General features: G+C 46.2%; 1 protein-coding gene across 4 annotated transcripts in view; it reads right to left on the reverse strand.

Moving 5' to 3' along the window:
* Positions 1–18,683, reverse strand: part of DISP3 (dispatched RND transporter family member 3) — a 93,131-nt gene that overhangs the window by 7,538 nt on the left and 66,910 nt on the right. For 3 of the 4 annotated variants that reach the window (XM_083750152.1, XM_083750155.1, XM_083750154.1), the window contains exons 10-16: positions 18,501–18,662; positions 16,456–16,581; positions 14,600–14,739; positions 11,996–12,177; positions 8,744–8,874; positions 3,692–3,867; positions 1,036–1,162 (exon numbers count right to left, since the gene is read on the reverse strand). In XM_083750152.1, the coding sequence (XP_083606278.1) occupies positions 1,036–1,162; positions 3,692–3,867; positions 8,744–8,874; positions 11,996–12,177; positions 14,600–14,739; positions 16,456–16,581; positions 18,501–18,662 (1,044 nt within the window). The remainder of the gene's footprint in view (positions 1–1,035; positions 1,163–3,691; positions 3,868–8,743; positions 8,875–11,995; positions 12,178–14,599; positions 14,740–16,455; positions 16,582–18,500; positions 18,663–18,683) is intronic. The other variant, XM_083750153.1, reaches the window with a different exon arrangement.

The raw sequence follows: 18,683 nt of genomic DNA on the forward strand, positions 1-18,683 counted from the left end.
ATCATCTATCTATCTATCATCTATCTATCTATCTATCTATCTATCTATCTATCTATCTATCATCTATCTATCTATCTATCTATCTATCATCTATCTATCTATCATCTATCATCTATCTATATCTATCTATCTATCTATCATCTATCATCTATCTATCTATCTATCTATCTATCTATCTATCTAGGAATAAACACATTCCTATCTAGGAATAAACACATCTATCTATCTAGGAATAAACAAGTTGATACGCACAATGTGGGTTATGAATGAATCTTTCTTTGCGTCAGCCGTCAGCCATAGCAATAAAACAAAAACATTTGGAAATAAAAATGATACATATGTGTTAGGTTTCCAAGGGGTTGCTCGAGAGCAAGCAGGCAAATGCCTCCCTGCTCGGCTGTGAAGCCTTGCTTTTGATGCCAGAATAAACTTTATCTGTCCAGAGCGCCACTCCTCCATGGCTGGCTCATTCACTGGTAGAATCCGTGAGTGGGCGGTCCTTAAACCTTCCCCGGCAGAGTAGTTTCTTGATGCCCAGTCTGCGTCTCCCCTCTTGGCGCAGAAGGAGGAGCTGCTTCCCACGGTCTTTGGGGGCTCTCTGTAATCCATCCGGCTTTTCCCTTCTCCCCCCTGAGGAGATGGCAGTTCCCTGACAGTATGCATTATTATTTTCTTTGAAATTCACCAATTTTACAATGGATGTCACAAGCAATTGGGCAAACGATCATAGAATTGTAGAATTGGAAGGGACCACAAGGGTCTAAATTTAGTCCATGAAATGCATGAATTTTTTTGCTCAACGTGGGGCTCAAACCCACAACCCCGAGTTTAAGAGTCTCCTGCTCTACTGACTGAGCTATCCTCACTTGAGACTACCAAGAAGGACAGAAGCATAGGCAAGGTAGCCGGACCCTGGACCCCAGTAGTTTCCACTGGCTCCCTCCCCTTTCCTGTCGGTCCTGCATACCTCTGTGATAACAAAGACCCCCCTACTCCAAATGGTGGGCCACAAGACTGGAAGAGGAGTCGACATACCCGAGGGCAGGCACTGGGCTCCTCCCGGCTTGACCAGCTCCACGTTGCCGGCAATAGCTTTGCAGATCCTGCACAGGTTGCCAATCTCTTTGAAGAGGTCGAAGCCATCATCATAGATGACGCTGCCCTTTCACAAGGAGACACAAACAGAAAGAGACAAACACATGAGGCAACGGGATCAAGTCGGGAAAACAGAGACATTGCTGGAAAGGGCACCCCGGGGGTGCGTGTCATCCAGACTGACCCTCGGCCTTGTATGGGATCTGCAGTGCGGGAAAGGGTACGATGGCAGCATTCCATGCAAAATGGCTGGTGAGCTCAGGGCAGAGAATCTGGGGGGGGGGGGGTTGTAGTTTTTTTTGACAAAGTAATAACCATAAATAAATAATGAAGGAATGGGTTTCCCAAACCCAAAACTGACTGTGCAAGCAGTTTGAAACTGCACCAAAATCCCTATTTTTCCTTAGCTAAAATCCATTAACTTGAGCTCTGAGTCAATGTATAAACAAAAACCTGGCTGTGCTCAGAGCTCTCTCCTTTATCAGTTTGTGACGGCAGGAATGACCCTGACTGCACCAGGAGAACAGAGAAAACACATCTGTGCCTTATCTTATGTGCTGACCACAAAAGACGCACAGACCTAAGTCTGGAACAACGCCAAAGCGTGTTCTCGGAGATGACGACCTCTTCCTCCAAGATAAGAGTAGGAAGAGGAAGATCCTTTTATGGTCAGAAGTACAGGAAGGAATTTCCTTTTATGGTTAAGAATACCAGAGCAAGAACATATGTGATGTCAACCTGCGTACATAGACTGACGTGGTTGGATTTATATGGGAAGGAGGGAGAGGGTGCCTGGAGGATATATATACTGCATGAAACTTGTCATTTCTTTGGACTTGATCATGCAAGTGCCTTCTGCTATCCGGAGAGCAGAATAAACTCTTTCTTTGACTCAACCTCGGTGTCATTTGACTTCCTTCCTCCTGTCCCGGAGCAACGCAGACCCAATCGGTGAACTCCAATAAGGCTACGATAAGAATCAAAATGTGCACCCCACCACCAAGACCATTCCATTGGAACTATCCCACCACCCAAAATTTCGACATCTCTTGCGATGGTTTGACCCCCTTCTACAAACACCCTCCCTATCTCCTCAAAATCATTCCTCCTGCATATTCCCCGTCTTACCTTAATGGCACATGCTAATTTATTATGAATAGCTATATCCCACACCTGGGGAAGCAGGTGGCACTGTGGGTTAAAGCCTCAGTGCCTAGGACTTGCTGATCGAAAGGTCGGCGGTTCGAATCCCTGCGGCGGGGTGCGCTCCCGCTGCTCGGTCCCAGCGCCTGCCAACCTAGCAGTTCGAAAGCACCTCCGGTTGCAAGTAGATAAATAGGGACCGCTTACCAGCGGGAAGGTAAACGGCGTTTCCGTGTGCGGATCTGGCTAGCCAGAGCAGCGATGTCACGCTGGCCACATGACCCGGAAGTGTCTTCGGACAGCGTTGGCCCCTGGCCTCTTAAGTGAGATGGGCGCACAACCCCAGAGTCTGTCAAGACTGGCCCGTACGGGCAGGGGTACCTTTACCTTTACCTATATCCCACACCTCTTTATACCATCCTTCCATTTTATATTCTGCCTGCCCCTTCCACTTCCTGGCTATCATAATTTGTGCAACCGTCAATAAATTTGCGAGCAAGTCCTTCCTAGCCTGTGAATCTTCCACCCCATTGTAAATTGATGATAATGCTACCCTCTGGACTTTCGGTCAGTTTTAACCCAGTGATTTCTGTTAGGTCCTTAAACACCCTTTGCCAAAAAAAAAAAAAATATTGTACATATTTACACCCCCACCACATGTGAACGTAATTCCCTGTTTCCTTGCACCCCCTCCAACATAACACCGAATATTCCTTGTTTATTTGACTGGCGTTAAATACCACCTCCAAATTAATTTATAATAATTTTCTTTTATTCTTATAGACAACATTTTCAATGTATGTTTCTCCCTTATTTCCCCTCAGCTTTGATCTATTTGCCCTGCTGTCACCTTTTCCCACATCTCTTTTAACTGATCTTCTTGATCCTCCTTTTCTAATAATATTTTAGAAATTTCACTGGTTTCCCCTTTTATACAGTGGTACCTCAGGTTACATACGCTTCAGGTTACATACGCTTCAGGTTACACACTCCACTAACTCAGAAATAGTGCTTCAGGTTAAGAACTTTGCTTCAGGATGAGAACAGAAATCGGGCTCCGGCGGTGTGGCAGCAGTGGGAGGCCCCTTTAGCTAAAGTGGTGCTTCAGCTTAAGAACAGTTTCAGGTTAAGAACAGAACTCCGGAACGAATTAAGTACTTAACCTGAGATACCACTGTAACTGTATTTTCTTCTTTAAGAGTATCTGTTCTGCATGCAGAAGTTCCCAGTTTTCATTCCCTGCTGTGGCTCCAGGCAGCTTCAGATGCTCTACGGGCATATTGGACTCCGATTCCCACTATCCCTACCTGCCCTGGTTTGTCTTCTTCTCTGCATTTGCACCTCACTTGTTCTAGCCTGGTCCCTTGTAACAGCAGAGAACTAATCTGGGGAGAGCAGAGAAGGTATTGCATCCCTCCAAACCCTCCCACCCTGAGCAAGAAGGCAGGTGTACCATGTCTCCGATGACGTGGTTGTCCATGCGCCGGGAGCGGTTTACCCCTAGGATCCCGAACACCACAAAGACCATGGCTCCCGTGTCCACTAGGGGGCGCACCGCTGGTTTCCCACAGCTAGCATTCCCGCAAGGGTTGAATCCAGAAGTGACGGACAACTTGACTTTAGGGGAGGCTGGAGGAGAAGATGTACAGGAGAAAGGATGTGATTAGGATCTTGTTGAGGATTGTTTGCTTAGTTTAAACTTAAAGACTTATGAAGAGCCAGATAGCTGGGCCAGACCAAAGACCCATCTGGTCTAGCATCCTAATAATAATAATAATAATAATAATAATAATAATAATAATAATAATAATTTGTTATTTATACCCTGCCCATCTGGCTGGGTTTCCCCAGCCACTCTGGGCAGCTCCCAACAGAGTATTAAAAACAAGATAAAATATCAAACATTAAAAACTTCCCTTCAGCCTTCAGATGTTTTCTAAAAGTCAGAGAGTTGTTTTATTTCCTTGACATCTGACAGGAGGGCGTTCCACAGGGCGGGTGCCACTACCGAGAAGGCCCTCTGCCTGGTTCCCTGTAACTTTGCTTCTTGCAGTGAAGGAACCGCCAGAAGGTCCTTGGCACTGGGCTTCAGTGTCTGGGCTGAATGATGGGGGTGGAGACGCTCCTTCATGTATACTTGGCCAAGGCCATTTAGGGCTTTCAAGGTCAGCACCAACACTTTGAATTGTGCTCAGAAACGTACTGGGAGCCAATGTAGGTCTTTTAGGACCAGTGTTATATGGTCTCGGCAGCCACTCCCAGTCACCAGTCTAGCTGCCGCATTCTGGATTAGTTGCAATTTCTGGGTCACCTTCAAAGGTAGCCTCCCGTAGCCTGTTCTCACAGTGGCCAACCAGACGCCTGTTTGCAGGATCCAAGCACAAGAAACTCCCCCCCCCCTGCAGTTTCCAGCAACGAATAGAGTGGTACCTTGGTTTACGAACTTAATCTGTTCCGGAAGTCCGTTCTTAAACCAAAGCGTTTTTAAACCAAAACATGCTTTCCCATAGCAGCGGGGGACTGAAGTTACAAATGGAACACACTCAACAGGAAGCGACACATGTTCTGCTTCCAAGGCAAAGTTCACAAACCAAAACACCTACTTCTGGGTTTGCAGTGTTCTTAATCCAAGTTGTTCATAAACTAAGCTCAGGTAGGTAGTCGTGTTGGTCTGACACAGTCAAAATAAATAAATAAATAAGAATTATTCAGTGGCACCTTATAGACCAGGGGTCAGCAAGATTTACCTCACCTGGGCCAGTTCACTCCAGCGGAGATCCCTTCATGGGCTGGATTGCACACGCGCGGCCGTGATTTCTGGCATCTGTGTCTGCGCAGATGCAATTTTCGGCACTGTGGAAGCAAGTCCCCGCACCGCACTGCACCGGTTTAGCACAGCAGGTGGGGACTTACTGAGCAGGTAGGTTGTTTCAGGGCGCCTCAGGGGCCGGTTAAACGACCCCTGTGGGCCACTTGTGGCCCATGGGCCTTAGGTTGCCTACCCCTGTTATATACCAACTAAGTTTGTTCTGGTATAAGCTTTCGCGTGCATCTGAAGAAGTGTGCATGCACACGAAAGCTTATACCAGAACAAACTTACCGTATTTTTCGCTCTATAGGATGCGCCCGACCATAGGACGCACCTTGTTTTAGAGGGGGAGAACAAGAAAAAAAAATTCTCCCCCTCTCTGCTCAGCGCCCCTTCAGTAAAGCGGCAGGAGAAACGGAGCCCCTTCCATTTTTCCTCCTGCTTGGCTGAAGGGGCGCTGCGCAGCTCTCCCTCTCTGCTGAAGCCAGGAGAGTCTTGCTCTTCCAGCTTCAGCAAAAGGAACCCGAAGCCTCCAGAGCACAGCGGGACCTCCCTCTGTGTTCGGAAGGCTTCAGGCAGCACACCAACCCCTCTCGCTCTCCAGGCTTCAGCGAAAGCAACACGAAGCCTCCGGAGCGAGGAGGGAGCACTCCCTCTGTGCTCCGGAGGCTTCGCGTTGCTATCGCTGAAGCCAAGGAGCCTACATTCACTCCATAGGATGCACACACATTTCCCCTTAATTTTTGGAGGGGAAAAAGTGCGTCCTATAGAGCGAAAAATATGGTAGTTGGTCTATAAGGTGCTAATAAACTAAGCTGTTCTTAAAACAAGGTACCACTGTATTCAGAAGCATTTCCTGCCTCCGACAGTAGACAGCCGTCAGGATTCGAAGCCAATGACAGCTTCACTGCAAGGGCTATTCATCCTGAGTCGAATGAAAACAAACTCTTTATCTGTCTCTCTTTCCAGGGTGCAGTTTCTCCACCATCCTTCGAATGCTGCACAACAGAGATAAGTAGAACCGGTGGTGGTGGAAATCTCAGGCTCTATCCTGGCAGGTGAGATGCTACTGCCAGGGGTTCTCTCATGGAGGGTAGCCAACGGAAAGCCCCTCAATATGCAGAAGCAGGGTTTTGCTGGGTGCAATGTTTTGAGGCTCCCCTGAGGGGCCCGCTCCTCAGCTCCCTCACTTGCAACAGCATGGTTCTGATGCAGCAAAAAAGAGGAAATAAAATACACCTTCCAACTTCTTTCTGAGGTAGGTGCCAGTGAATCTGATACTCCACCAATCCCTTGTTAGGTTTGCCCTGGAAGCAAGTGAATCTGCGGGGCCCATTAAAAAACATCCAGAGCAGCAGCGACATGAAGCAGATCCCACGGGAGGGAATTCCACCGGCATGGGGGCCACCCCCAAAAAGGCCAGTCTGGTATCTATCAGTCTGATGCTTTTGCAAAACATGATGGGAGGAAAAGGGCACAACTCCCGGGACCAATCTGAAGGTCTACACAGGTTTACAGGAACATAGGTGTTCCTTCAGGTAACCAAGTCCCAAACCACTTAGTGCTTTTGAAAGGTCAGGAGCAACACTTTGAAATGTGGCCTTTGCAGCCGTGAGCTTGGGCTTCAGAAAAATAACCAGGCTATTTCTGGTGAGGTCTTTTAAAAAGAGACAGAGTTAGTTCTGCTTCATTTCTGAGTCAATCCAATGTGGCTCGACACATTTTTTATTTATGATTTTCAGTTTTATACATTTCAATAATTTCCCAATCATTTTAACATTTCAAAACTCGACTTCCTTCCCCCTCTTTCTGCGGTTCCTTAAATTTATTTTTAATATTTTTCACCTATCCAAATTAACTTAATTTACTCATTTATCCACCTGCTCTAAATATATACTCTTATGAAACTGCAGGTTATTACGGTAATCTAATGTGGCTCGACTCTGGAAACAAACTGAGGCTGTGTCAATTGCACAAATGTGATTTAAGGCATTTGCTGAATTGCCCTTGATGGATCATGGTCCTGCTACTCCTTGCCTGCTCAAGATGGGAAGCAGGAGTCAGGAAAGAGGGAAGGGGAGGTTTTGTAGCTGGTTGAAAAGCCAGAGCTGTGACCAAGAAACATGATGATGCTTTGAGGGAAATGATGCTACCAGTGTAAAAGGTAAAGAGACCCCCGACCATTAGGTCCAGTCATGGCCGACTCTGGGGTTGCGGTGCTCATCACACTTTATTGGCCGAGGGAGCCGGCGTACAGCTTCCGGGTCATGTGGCCAGCATGACTAAGCTGCTTCTGGCAAACCAGAGCAGCGCACGGAAATGCCATTTAGCTTCCCGTTGGAGTGGTACCTATTTATCTACTTGCACTCTGACGTGCTTTCAAACTGCTAGGTTGGCAGTAGCAAGGACCGAGCAACGGGAGCTCATCCCGTCGTGGGGATTCGAACCGCTGACTTTCTGATCGGCAAGTCCTAAGCTCTGTGGTTTAACCCACAGTGCCACCCGCGTCCCCATGCTACCAGTGTAGATGGCATTAAAATAGGATTAATTAAATCTATAGGAAGAGGAGACTATTTTACACATCACTTGGGAAGACAGACAAACTGCTGGAATTGGAAGAAGCAAAGTTCCCCAGTGTCGAAGCGATGATTCTTGAACATCAACTTTGTTGGACTGATCATGTTGTGTGGGTGCCTGATTATCATCTTCCAAAACAACTACTCTGTTCTGAACTTAAAAATGTAAAGCGTAATACTTGTGGTCAACAAAAGAAGTTTAAAGACTGTCTCAAGGCAAATATATATATAAAAAAGTAGTATAAACACCGACAACTGGGAAACACTTGCATGCAAGCACTCCAATTGGAGAACAGCCTTTACCCAAAGTGTCATGGACTTTGAAGACACTCGAACTCAGGACGCAAGGGAGAAACGTGCTAAGAGGAAGGCACGCTTGGCAAACCCTCACCGTGATCAACTCCCACCCAGAAACCTATGTCCCCACTGTGGAAGGACATGTGGATCCAGAATTGGCCTCCACAGTCACTTAGTGACTCACTGTTAAGACCATGTTTAGGGAAGACAATCCCAGTATGCTTCCAAGCACAATTCAATTCAAAGTGTTGGTGCTGACCTTTAAAGCCCTAAATGGCCTCAGCCCAGTATACCTGAAGGAGCATCTCCACCCCCATCGTTCTGCCCGGACGCTGAGGTCTAGCACTGAGGGCCTTCTGGCAGTTCCCTCACTGCGAGAAGCAAAGTTACAGGGAACCAGGCAGAGGGCCTTCTCGGTAGTGGCATCCGCCCTGTGGAATGCCCTCCCATGTCAAAAAGATAAACAACTACCTGACATTTAGAAGACATCTGAAGGCAGCCCTGTTCAGGGAAGTTTTTAATGTGTGATATTTTAATGCATTTTTAATCTTTCTTGGAAGCCGCCCAGAGTGGCTGGGGAAACCAGCCAGATGGGTGGGGTACAAATAATAAATTATTATTATTTTTACTTGGCTACGTGGGACCACCAAAGAAGGAAGAAGAAGAAGCTCTGCCTCCAGGGTCAGAGGGGGAGAGAGCTCATGTGCTTGTATTCTGCTTGCAGCTTTCCCATAGACATCTGAGAAGATGACCCACTGACCTGCTCCAATGGGGCTTTTTCTGACGTTCTTATCGAAGCCACACAAATCCCACTTCATCTCACCTTTCTCACTTGGCACGTACAAGAAGCCTTTGTTTGGTCCATCGGGGCTGGAGCTGAGGAGGCAGCCGGGTGGAGCCATGCAGACTCGGCCGTGGTAAGGGGGCTTGTGGGACTGGGCAAAGTAGAGCTTCCTAGAAGAAGGAAAGAGGAGAGTAATGAAGCTGGACGATCAATACGAGTGCTACAGAACATCATGCTCATCCCTTGAGGCTTCAGGGACGTGCCAGAACAGTTTCAATGTCTGGATCTCCTCCTCCAATCCACAGAGTTGACCCAGATTTTGCAGCTTTGACCGCAAAGACCAACAGGTAAATCGTCTGCCGATAGGGCAACAAAGGATGGTGAATGTCCTGACTTGTCAATATTTTGCCACTCATATAGAAGCTTTTCTATGGGATTATACAGTGGTACCCTGGTTCTCAAATGTCTTGGAACTCAAACAACTTGGAACCCAAACACTGCAAACCCGGAAGTAAGTGTTCCGGTTTGCGAACTTTTTTCGGAAGCCGAATGTGCTCCGTTTTGAGTGTTACGCTTCCGATTTGAGTGGCACACTTCTGTTTTGAGTGTTACGCTGAGGTCTGTCTGTTTTTGCGGCTTTTTTGTTTTGTTTTTGTGACTGTGTGGAATCCAGTTCACTTACTGATTGATTGATTGTGTGACTGCAGTACGTTGTTTATTCCTTTCATTTTACGGATCAATAGTCTCGTTAGATAGCAAAATTCATGTTAAATTGCTGTTTTAGGGGTTGTTTTTAAAAGTCTGGAACATATTAATCCATTTTGCATTACTTTCTATGGGAAAGCGCACCTTGGTTTTGGAACAGACTTCCGGAACGGATTAAGTTTGAGAACCAAGATACCACTGTATAGGGATTTTCTATGGGATTATATAGACTGTACCTTCAGGGTCCAGGGCAAGGTACCACTTAAAAAAAAAATGCATACACACACCCAATTGGTATTTCTATTACTACTTGTATTATTTCTATTATACTTCTATACTTCTATTATTACTTTTAATAGTAAAATATATTTATTACCTGCCATTCACTCTAAGGTCCCAGGGCAGGTTACAGCATTATAACACAATATGGAAACATGATCTTATCGTTTGTGGCATTGCTTTTCTCCCTCTACAAAAGCCATTTATCTGCTCTGCGTTGGTTAATTTTTTTAAGTCATGGGCCATATGATGCCAAACAGGCACGCCACAGTAAGCTTCTGTATCTCTCAAACATTTGCACAGTTATATGTAATAAAATGAAATAATTAAAATCAAGGGGGGGGGGGAGAGTGAGATGTCACTACTTCAGCACCCGATAATAAAAAGAATAATCCTTTGCCCAGGGACTGTGAACAAAACAACCCAAATTATGTCTAATTTTAATTCAGTTGCCCTGTCTTTCTTTATATCTGTGTGCATATGCTTTCTTAAATTAAAGAAACAAACAATTAAGAAGAACTTCCAAACACACAAAAAAATACACCGCAGATGTAAAGAAGGACACCTTCAGCATCTGCCAGAAGCTGTGAATTTAAGGCACCTTCTGCACCTCTGTGAGGAGAGAGTTCTGCAGCTTCGGGGCCACCACAGAAAAGACTCTCGTCCAGGAACTGCCAAGAGAGCCCCCTCTGTCAATCTCAGCACCCAAAAAAGGTTGGTGGGGAAGAAGGCAATCTTCCAGGTATATCAGGCCTGAGACATTTAAGGCTTTATGCTCCTTGAACTGGGTTTGGAAATGAACTGCCAGTGCAGCTGCTTTAAAACAGGGGTTATATGAGGTGTAAATGGGACCCCAGCCAAGAATGCGGCTGCTGTAAAGTAAAGGTAAAGGGACCCCTGACCATTAGGTCCAGTCGTGGCCGACTCTGGGGTTGTGGCTCTCATCTCGCTTTATTGGCCGAGGGAGCTGGCGTACAGCTTCCGGGTCATGTGGCCAGCATGACTAAGCCGCTTCTGGCGAACCAGAGCAGCGCATGGAAACACCATTCACCTTCTCGCTGGAGCGGTACCTATTTATCTACTTGCACTTTGATGTGCTTTTGGCTGCTGTAGCTGTTGTTAAAGTTGCAAAACAACGAAGCATGGGATGGTGCGATGCAGAAATTTCTGAAACAACGATGGGATATCAGCTCCGCCCAAGGCATGATGGAGAACAGCAACAACCGGGGAAAGATAGATATAACATTTTATAAGGACAGGAAGAAACTCAGCGGACAGAATAATTGTCACACACAGGAAGAACAAGGATATAGTTTGAGTGCCTCACTTGTAGTTCTATAAATCACTTAATGTGTCAGCATGAATGGTAGTTATTAATACAGTGGTTCCTCTAGTTAGGGACTCGATCTGTTCCGGGGTGCCATTCACACCCCAAAAAGTCTGCAAGTAGAGTGCCACTTCTGTGCATGTGCAAGGTGCGCTGTGCACTTCTGCACATGTGCATGAGGCAAAATCTGGAAGCATACACTTCCAGGTTTGCCGCATTCGTATCCTGAAAAAACACAACCGGAGACTGAAATAAAAAGAGGTACGACTGTATTGCAGTTGTTGTATAAGGGATTATTATTTTGATTAGAAAGCAATTGAAATTAATAAGATTTTGGAACGCAGAAATAAAGAAAAGCATCAAACCATCAATTCTAGCATGCGGGGGGGGGGGGGGAATGACACCTAAATCATATAATTCGGTATTTGGATGATTGGTATTAGCAGTGCTTTTTTTTCTAAAATAATGTTTAGGGGTACTCTCGTTTTGACTCAAGAAAATCAACAGTAAATGGACCAGTAAACACAGTAAATGGGCAAAAGTACAAAGATTCACAAAATGTTTAGGGGTATCCATCCCCCTGCATCCCCCCCAGAAAAAAAGCAGTTATATTATTATTTGGTATTGTTATAATGAGGTTATTATTGGATTGCAATTGAAAAATTAATAAAAAATAGGGGTCAGCAATTTTTTTCAGCAGACGGCTGGTTCACTGTCCTTCAGACCTTGTGGGGGGCCGGACTATATTTTTTGGGGAAAATATGAATGAATTCCTATGCCCCACAAATAACCCAGAGATGCATTTTAAATAAAAGGACACATTCTACTCATGTAAAAACACACGGATTCCCGGACTGTCCGTGGCCCGGATGTAGATTGGGCTGTATCTGGCCCCCGGGTCTTAGTTTGCCTACCCACGGACTAGATGACCCTCCTCGTCTATTCTAACCCATGTCAGAGTTTAGTCACCGGGCGTTTACCTCGTGCGCTGCTGTTCCTTTGCAGCCACGTAGAAACTGAAGTCGAATTTCCACCCTCTCTTGGCGTCACACGACAAGGTAGTCACCATCCACTTCTTGGGGCCCGTCTGTTGGACATGCCCTACTGTGGACATACAAGCGGTCAGCCTCTTGGTGAAGTTACCGTAAGGAACTCTATACACCTAAGCAATGGATTAATGAAAACAGAAGACTTCACTAACACATGTCTCGGAGCCGAGGAAAATGGGACGTAAAAAAAAGAAGAGAGAGATATTAGCATCGCACACTTTCCCCTGCATGAAGTGGCAACTAGATGATGATAATAATAATAATAATAATAATAATAATAATAATAATAATAATAATACAGTGGTGCCCCGCAAGACGAATGCCTCGCAAGACGGAAAACCCGCTAGACGAAAGGTTTTTCCGTTTTGGAGGTGCTTCGCAAAACGAATTTCCTATGGACTTGCTTCGCAAGACGAAAATGTCTTGCGAGTTCCTGCGGGGGTTTTTTCCTTTCCCTCAAGCCACTAAGCCACTTAACAGCTGATCCGCTAAGCCACTAAGCCGCTTAACAGGTGATCCACTAAGCCGCTAAGCCGCTTAACAGCTGATCCGCTAAGCTGCTTAACAGGTGATCCGCTAAACCGCTAAGCCGCTTATCAGCTGATCCGCTAAGCCGCTAATAGTGCTAATCCGCTAAGCCACTAATGGGCTTGCTTTGCAAGACGAAAAAACTGCAAGAGGAAGAGACTCGCGGAACGGATTCTTTTCATCTTGTGAGGCACCACTGTAATAATAATAATAATTTTTATTTATACCCTGCCCTCCCCGGCCAGAGCCGGGCTCAGGGCAGCTAACACCATTAAAATTACAGTAAATAATAATAATAATAATAATAATATAAAAACCAATTTAAAATACAGGTTAAAATACAATTTAAATTGCAGCCTTATTTTTAAAATAGCCCATAGATCAAAACCATAAGGGGAGGGAAACATAAGGATCAGACTGAGTCCAAACCAAAGGCCAGGTGGAACAGCTCTGTCTTGCAGGCCCTGCGGAAAGATGTCAAGTCCCACAGGGCCCTAGTCTCTTGTAACAGAGCGTTCCACCAAGTAGGGGCCAGTACTGAAAAGGCCCTGGCCCTAGTTGAAACCAATCTAACCACCTTGTGACCTGGGACCTCCAAAATGTTGTCATTTGTGGACCTTAAGGTCCTCCGCGGGGCATACCAGGAGATAAGGGCTTTCAGGTTTGCTGCGCACACACACACACACACCAGATTGTGTGCTAAAACTATTGCACAAGCCCAGTTCGCTCTAACCAGTAACCAGTGGATCCAAATGGCAAGGACTAGACATTAGGAATGACTTTCGGATGGCAAGAGCTATTCGACCATGGAACGGACTCCCTCGCAAAGGGATAGACTCCCTTTCCTTTTAAACAGAGGCTGGTCGGGCCATCTGTTGGAGATTCTTTTGCGGAGATTCCTGCATGACAGGGGGTTGGGCTAGATGACCCGCTGGGTCCCTTCCAACTCTACAATTCAAATAATAATAATAATAATAATAATAATAATAATAATAATAATAATAATATATTTATACCCCACATATCTGGCTGGGTTTCCCCCGCCACTCTGGGTGACTCCCAGCAGAATATTAAATATTAAATAATAATAATAAAAGGTAAAGGTACCCCTGCCCGTACGGGCCAGTCTTGACAGACTCTGGGGTTGTGCGCCCATCTCACTCAAGAGGCCAGGGGCCAGCGCTGTCCGGAGACACTTCCGGGTCACGTGGCCAGCGTGACAAAGCTGCATCTGGCGAGCCAGAGCTGCACACGGAAACGCCGTTTACCTTCCCGCTGGTAAGCGGTCCCTATTTATCTACTTGCACCCGGAGGTGCTTTCGAACTGCTAGGTTGGCAGGCGCTGGGACCGAGCAGCGGGAGCGCACCCCGCCGCAGGGATTCGAACCGCCGACCTTTCAATCGGCAAGTCCTAGGCACTGAGGCTTTAACCCGCAGCACCACCTGCGTCCCTTTTCCTGCTGGTAAGCGGTCCCTATTTATCTACTTGCACCCGGAGGTGCTTTCGAACTGCTAGGTTGGCAGGCGCTGGGACCGAGCAGCGGGAGCGCACCCCGCCGCAGGGATTCGAACCGCCGACCTTTCGATCGGCAAGTCCTAGGCGCTGAGGCTTTAACCCACAGCGCCACCTGCGTCCCAAAAAATAATAATAATAATAATAATAATAAATAAAATAAAAAACTTCCCTAAACAGGGAAAAATTCCCTGCAAATTCCATAAGATAGCAGTGGGTGAGGCCAAGTGTAGTTTAGTGACATTGGGAGGGACAAATGTCCCCCTTTCCTGCCCTAAACAGGGAACCTTGAGCGCTATCAGACAATTACTAATAATATACAAATAAAACCAGTCGCACATCTTGCAACAGGACTCGGGGGGGAAGGAAATCTCATGCGTTTACCCCAGAGACGTTCCCCATATCTCGGCTTTCCCTGCCCTGCATGGAGCTGCATTAATGAGAGCATTGCGTCTCAGCCACACAGGTAATTGATAGGTGCTCTAGAAACTCACCAGGAAAGAGGGGATGTCCCCGTCTCCTGCTGACACCGTCTGCCACGGTGCTGGGACGGTGGAATTGAGAGAGAATCTGTAGACCACTGGCCGCCCTTTGCCTTTGGATTTGAAGATGTAGACTGTTCCTTGGGGGTCTGCTGTAGAACATGGTACAGTCAGCCTGAGGGAGCCCTGAAAAATCCACCCACCAGCCGGACTTCACCCTCAACATCACCCCAAACAATTGGGCTAGACGAGCCTTCCAGACCTTCCCAGACCTGGGGGCCAGCAGAGGACTAAGAGAAAACCATTGTTTTTTTGGGGGGGGGTTAAAGGTAAAGGTAAAGGGACCCCTGACCATTAGGTCCAGTCGTGACCGACTCTGGGGTTGCAGCGCTCATCTCGCTTTACTGGCTGAGGGAGCCGGCGTACAGCTTCTGGGTCATGTGGCCAGCATGACTAAGCCGCTTCTGGCGAACCAGAGCAGCACACGGAAACGCCGTTTACTTTCCCGCCGGAGTGGTACCTATTTATCTACTTGCACTTTGACGTGCTTTGAAACTGCAAGGTGGGCAGGAGCAGGGACTGAGCAATGGGAGCTCACCCCGTTGCGGGGATTCGAACTGCCGACCTTCTGATCAGCAAGTCCTTGGCTCTGCGGTTTAACCCAAAGTGCCACCTGCATCCCTATGTTGGGGGGTTAAAGGTTCTCTAAAGGCAGCATATTCACAGAGGAGGCTGACTTCCATTTCTCTGTATGAGCCACTGCTATTGATCACATTCTGCCACTGGGGGGGGATGGATTGTCGGATCCGTTCCTTTTCCATGTGGAATATCCTAGCCACGCCATGAATCCAAAACACATTTAAATCGCATGGCTTCCCCACCGCCACCCCCAAGAATCCTAGGAACTGTATTTTGTTAAGTTGCAGCTCTGAGGGGTTGACTACGGTTCCCATCAGTCTTTGGAGGAAGCATCATGCTTTAAATGTATGTGTGGATGTGACATGCGATTGAATGGTTCAAATCATTCTACATGCAGATGTGCGACACCAGCAAGAGAAAGAGGCAGCCTGTCCCATCTCTGTATGAATATTTGTTCTGAGCTTGCCTTCACCCAAGCCTAAATCAGTGACACATGCAGAAAAATAGAAGGCTTACACAGTGGTACCTCGGGTTACATACGCTGCAGGTTACAGACGCTTCAGGTTACAGACTCCGCAAACCCAGAAATAGTACCTCGGGTTAAGAACTTTGCTTCAGGATGAGAACAGAAATCGTGCCGTGGCGGCAGGGCGGCAGAGGGAGGCCCCATTAGCTAAAGTGGTACCTCAGGTTAAGAACAGTTTCAGGTTGCTTCAGGGAGGCCCCATTAGCTAAAGTGGTACCTCAGGTTAAGAACAGTTTCAAGTTAAGAACGGACCTTCAGAACGAATTAAGTTCTTAACCCGAGGTACCACTGTACAGTGGTACCTCAGGTTACATACGCTTCAGGTTACATATGCTTCAGGTTACAGACTCTGCTACCCCAGAAATAGTACCTCAGATTAAGAACTTTGCTTCAGGATGAGAACAAAAATCGTGCTCCGGCGGCGCGGCGGCAGTGGGAGGCCCCAGTTTCAGGTTAAGAACGGACCTCCAGAACGAATGAAGTACTTAACCCGAGGTACCACTGTACTACATTTCTCAATCCAAGATGTACCCAGCTAGAGGACAATCTGAGATAAAGAAATGGTGTCTATGTTTGCATATTTTCCTCTTCCCTCCTCCCCTCTCTTTCCTTTTGTGTGGTGACTTTTAGATTGCCCTGTTTCTATTAATCTTATGTGAGCTGCTTTGGGCACTTTTGTGGCCGAAGAGCAGGGTTAACTCACCTTGTACGATTCCATCCCCTGCAGCGCTTCCTCGGCTACCCCACACATGGCCAGATCCCCGCTTCTTCTTCTCCAGAGAGGTGCGGATGTTATTCTGCAGATTACGGGGTTTTTCCTGAAACAAGCCTGTCGCACAACGTTAGTCAGGGACAAAAGGATCTCCAGCATCAAGAGGAGGACAGCTAGGCTGGCCAGCCCCCCACCATCTTGAACTCTTACCCCAATCCCACCTGGAAGTCGCAGGGATCAAACCTGGGGCCATTTGCATGTGTGCCTTGTACTCTGCCACTGAGCGACAGCCCTTCCCTTAAGACACAGGAACATCTGAAGCTGCCCTATACTGGCCCATCAGTATTGTCTACTCTGACTGGCAGCGACCCTTTGGGGCTTCAGACAGGGAGCCTTATCCCAATTCTGGAGACACTGGGCTTTAAACTTCTGCATGCAGAGCATATGTTCTAACCCCTGAGCTATTTATTTATTTATTATTATTATTATTAATTTGTATACCGCCTTTCTATCTTACAATACTCAAGGCAGTTTACAAGCTGAAGAAACAAAAAATGTACATCTCATAACAATCTAATGCAGTACAAAAATGTGATAGTAAAACATAACTTTAAAATAGGCAACCTACATCAAAAAAGTAACATTCAACAATCATTAGAATAGTATAAAATAATATCAACATATAAAAGTTAAACAGAAATCCACTCAACCGTTACAATAATATCTAAACTGCAATCAATAAAACGGCAAGCCACAGCACATAAAACAATACAATACACATTGAGAAGCAGAGGGTAGCTATGGCCCTTCCCTTCTTATGTACCATACGCTTCGCTCTATAAGACGCACCAGACCATAAGGCGCACCTAGTTTTTGGAGGAGGAAAACAAGAAAAAAAATATTCTGAATCCCTCTTGCTGTTCTGGCTTCTGGGATAGCTGTGCAGCCTGCATTCACTCCATAAGATGCACACACATTTCCCCTTACTTTTTAGGAGGGAAAAAGTGAGTCTTATAGAGCAAAAAATACGGTACTTATTTATTTCCCCAAGGAGCTCAAGGTGGCTCTCCCCAACTTATTTAATCAACCCTGTTAGGCTGAGAGGTGATGACTAGTCCAAGGTCACCCAGGCAGCTTCACAAGTGAGCATGAATTCGAACCTTGGTCTCCCACTCCTTTGCCTGACACTCGAACCCAGTGGGAGTTGTAGTCCAAAAACAGCCAGAGACCCCAGTTTGGGAAACACTGCTCTAACCATTACACCACACTGGGGAGGAGTTTCTTTCACCCTTTGGTCATGATTTTGGGAGAGGCTGATAGGAGCCTAAGTCATAGTGACTTCTCCCACAATTTGATGCGAGTTCTGCACCACAACCAGCTCCAAAACACAATCTTGCCCCATAAAATCCAGCTTCGGGTGCAAGGCTGTGCTCTCCAACCCATGCAGGCCCCCTTCCCAAGCCCCCTTAAAAACACTGAATGGAATAAAAAAAAAACCCCGAGAATTGAATTTGTATCAAAATGGGAGGCCTTCAGAACATATTTTAAACAAAATCATACTATATAAACATTTATAAATTGTGAAAATATTAACATTAACATAACATTAACATCAAAAATAGTATTTTGATGTGGCAGTAAATTTATGTAAAAAGAATTAAGGAATAAATGGGAAGTCAGGTATAAAAGATGACGAGATCTTTTTATTTTTATCGTAACATGAAATTGTAATCACCATTTTTTGTCATGATTTTTGTCTTAATAACAGATTGTGTAAATTTCATTTTCTTTCCTTTTTCCTCCCCTCTTAAGTTGTACCCCCTTTTCAGTATTGTTCCCCTTTTTTTGTATGTAATAAGCATGGAAATTTAAAAAAAGGAAAAAAACTTATAATAAAATAAAATAAAATAAAAACACTGAAAGGAAAAGCATTTTACTATTTTGCATCAACATGGAAGCAGCCGTCCTGGGATGGCTCTCTGTTGACCAGCAATCTCCGAACACAGATGGGTCTCTAGCCGAGAGGCCCAACTCACCTGAGCAGGTGACGCAGGAGATGCCCTCAGCACTCAGGTTGTACTTTAGGTCCAGCAGGACCTGGATGTTGGTGTCGGGCCTGAAGAGAAGGGGAGCCCGGCTTGCTGGGCGGAGGCGGCTGGCGAAGAAGACGGACAGAAGGAGAACGGAGAGAAAGAGCCCTGAAGGAAGAAAGAGGGAGA

Source organism: Podarcis gaigeae, assembly GCF_964106915.1.
Source record: "Podarcis gaigeae genome assembly, chromosome: 8".
NCBI classification, from domain to species: domain Eukaryota; kingdom Metazoa; phylum Chordata; class Lepidosauria; order Squamata; family Lacertidae; genus Podarcis; species Podarcis gaigeae.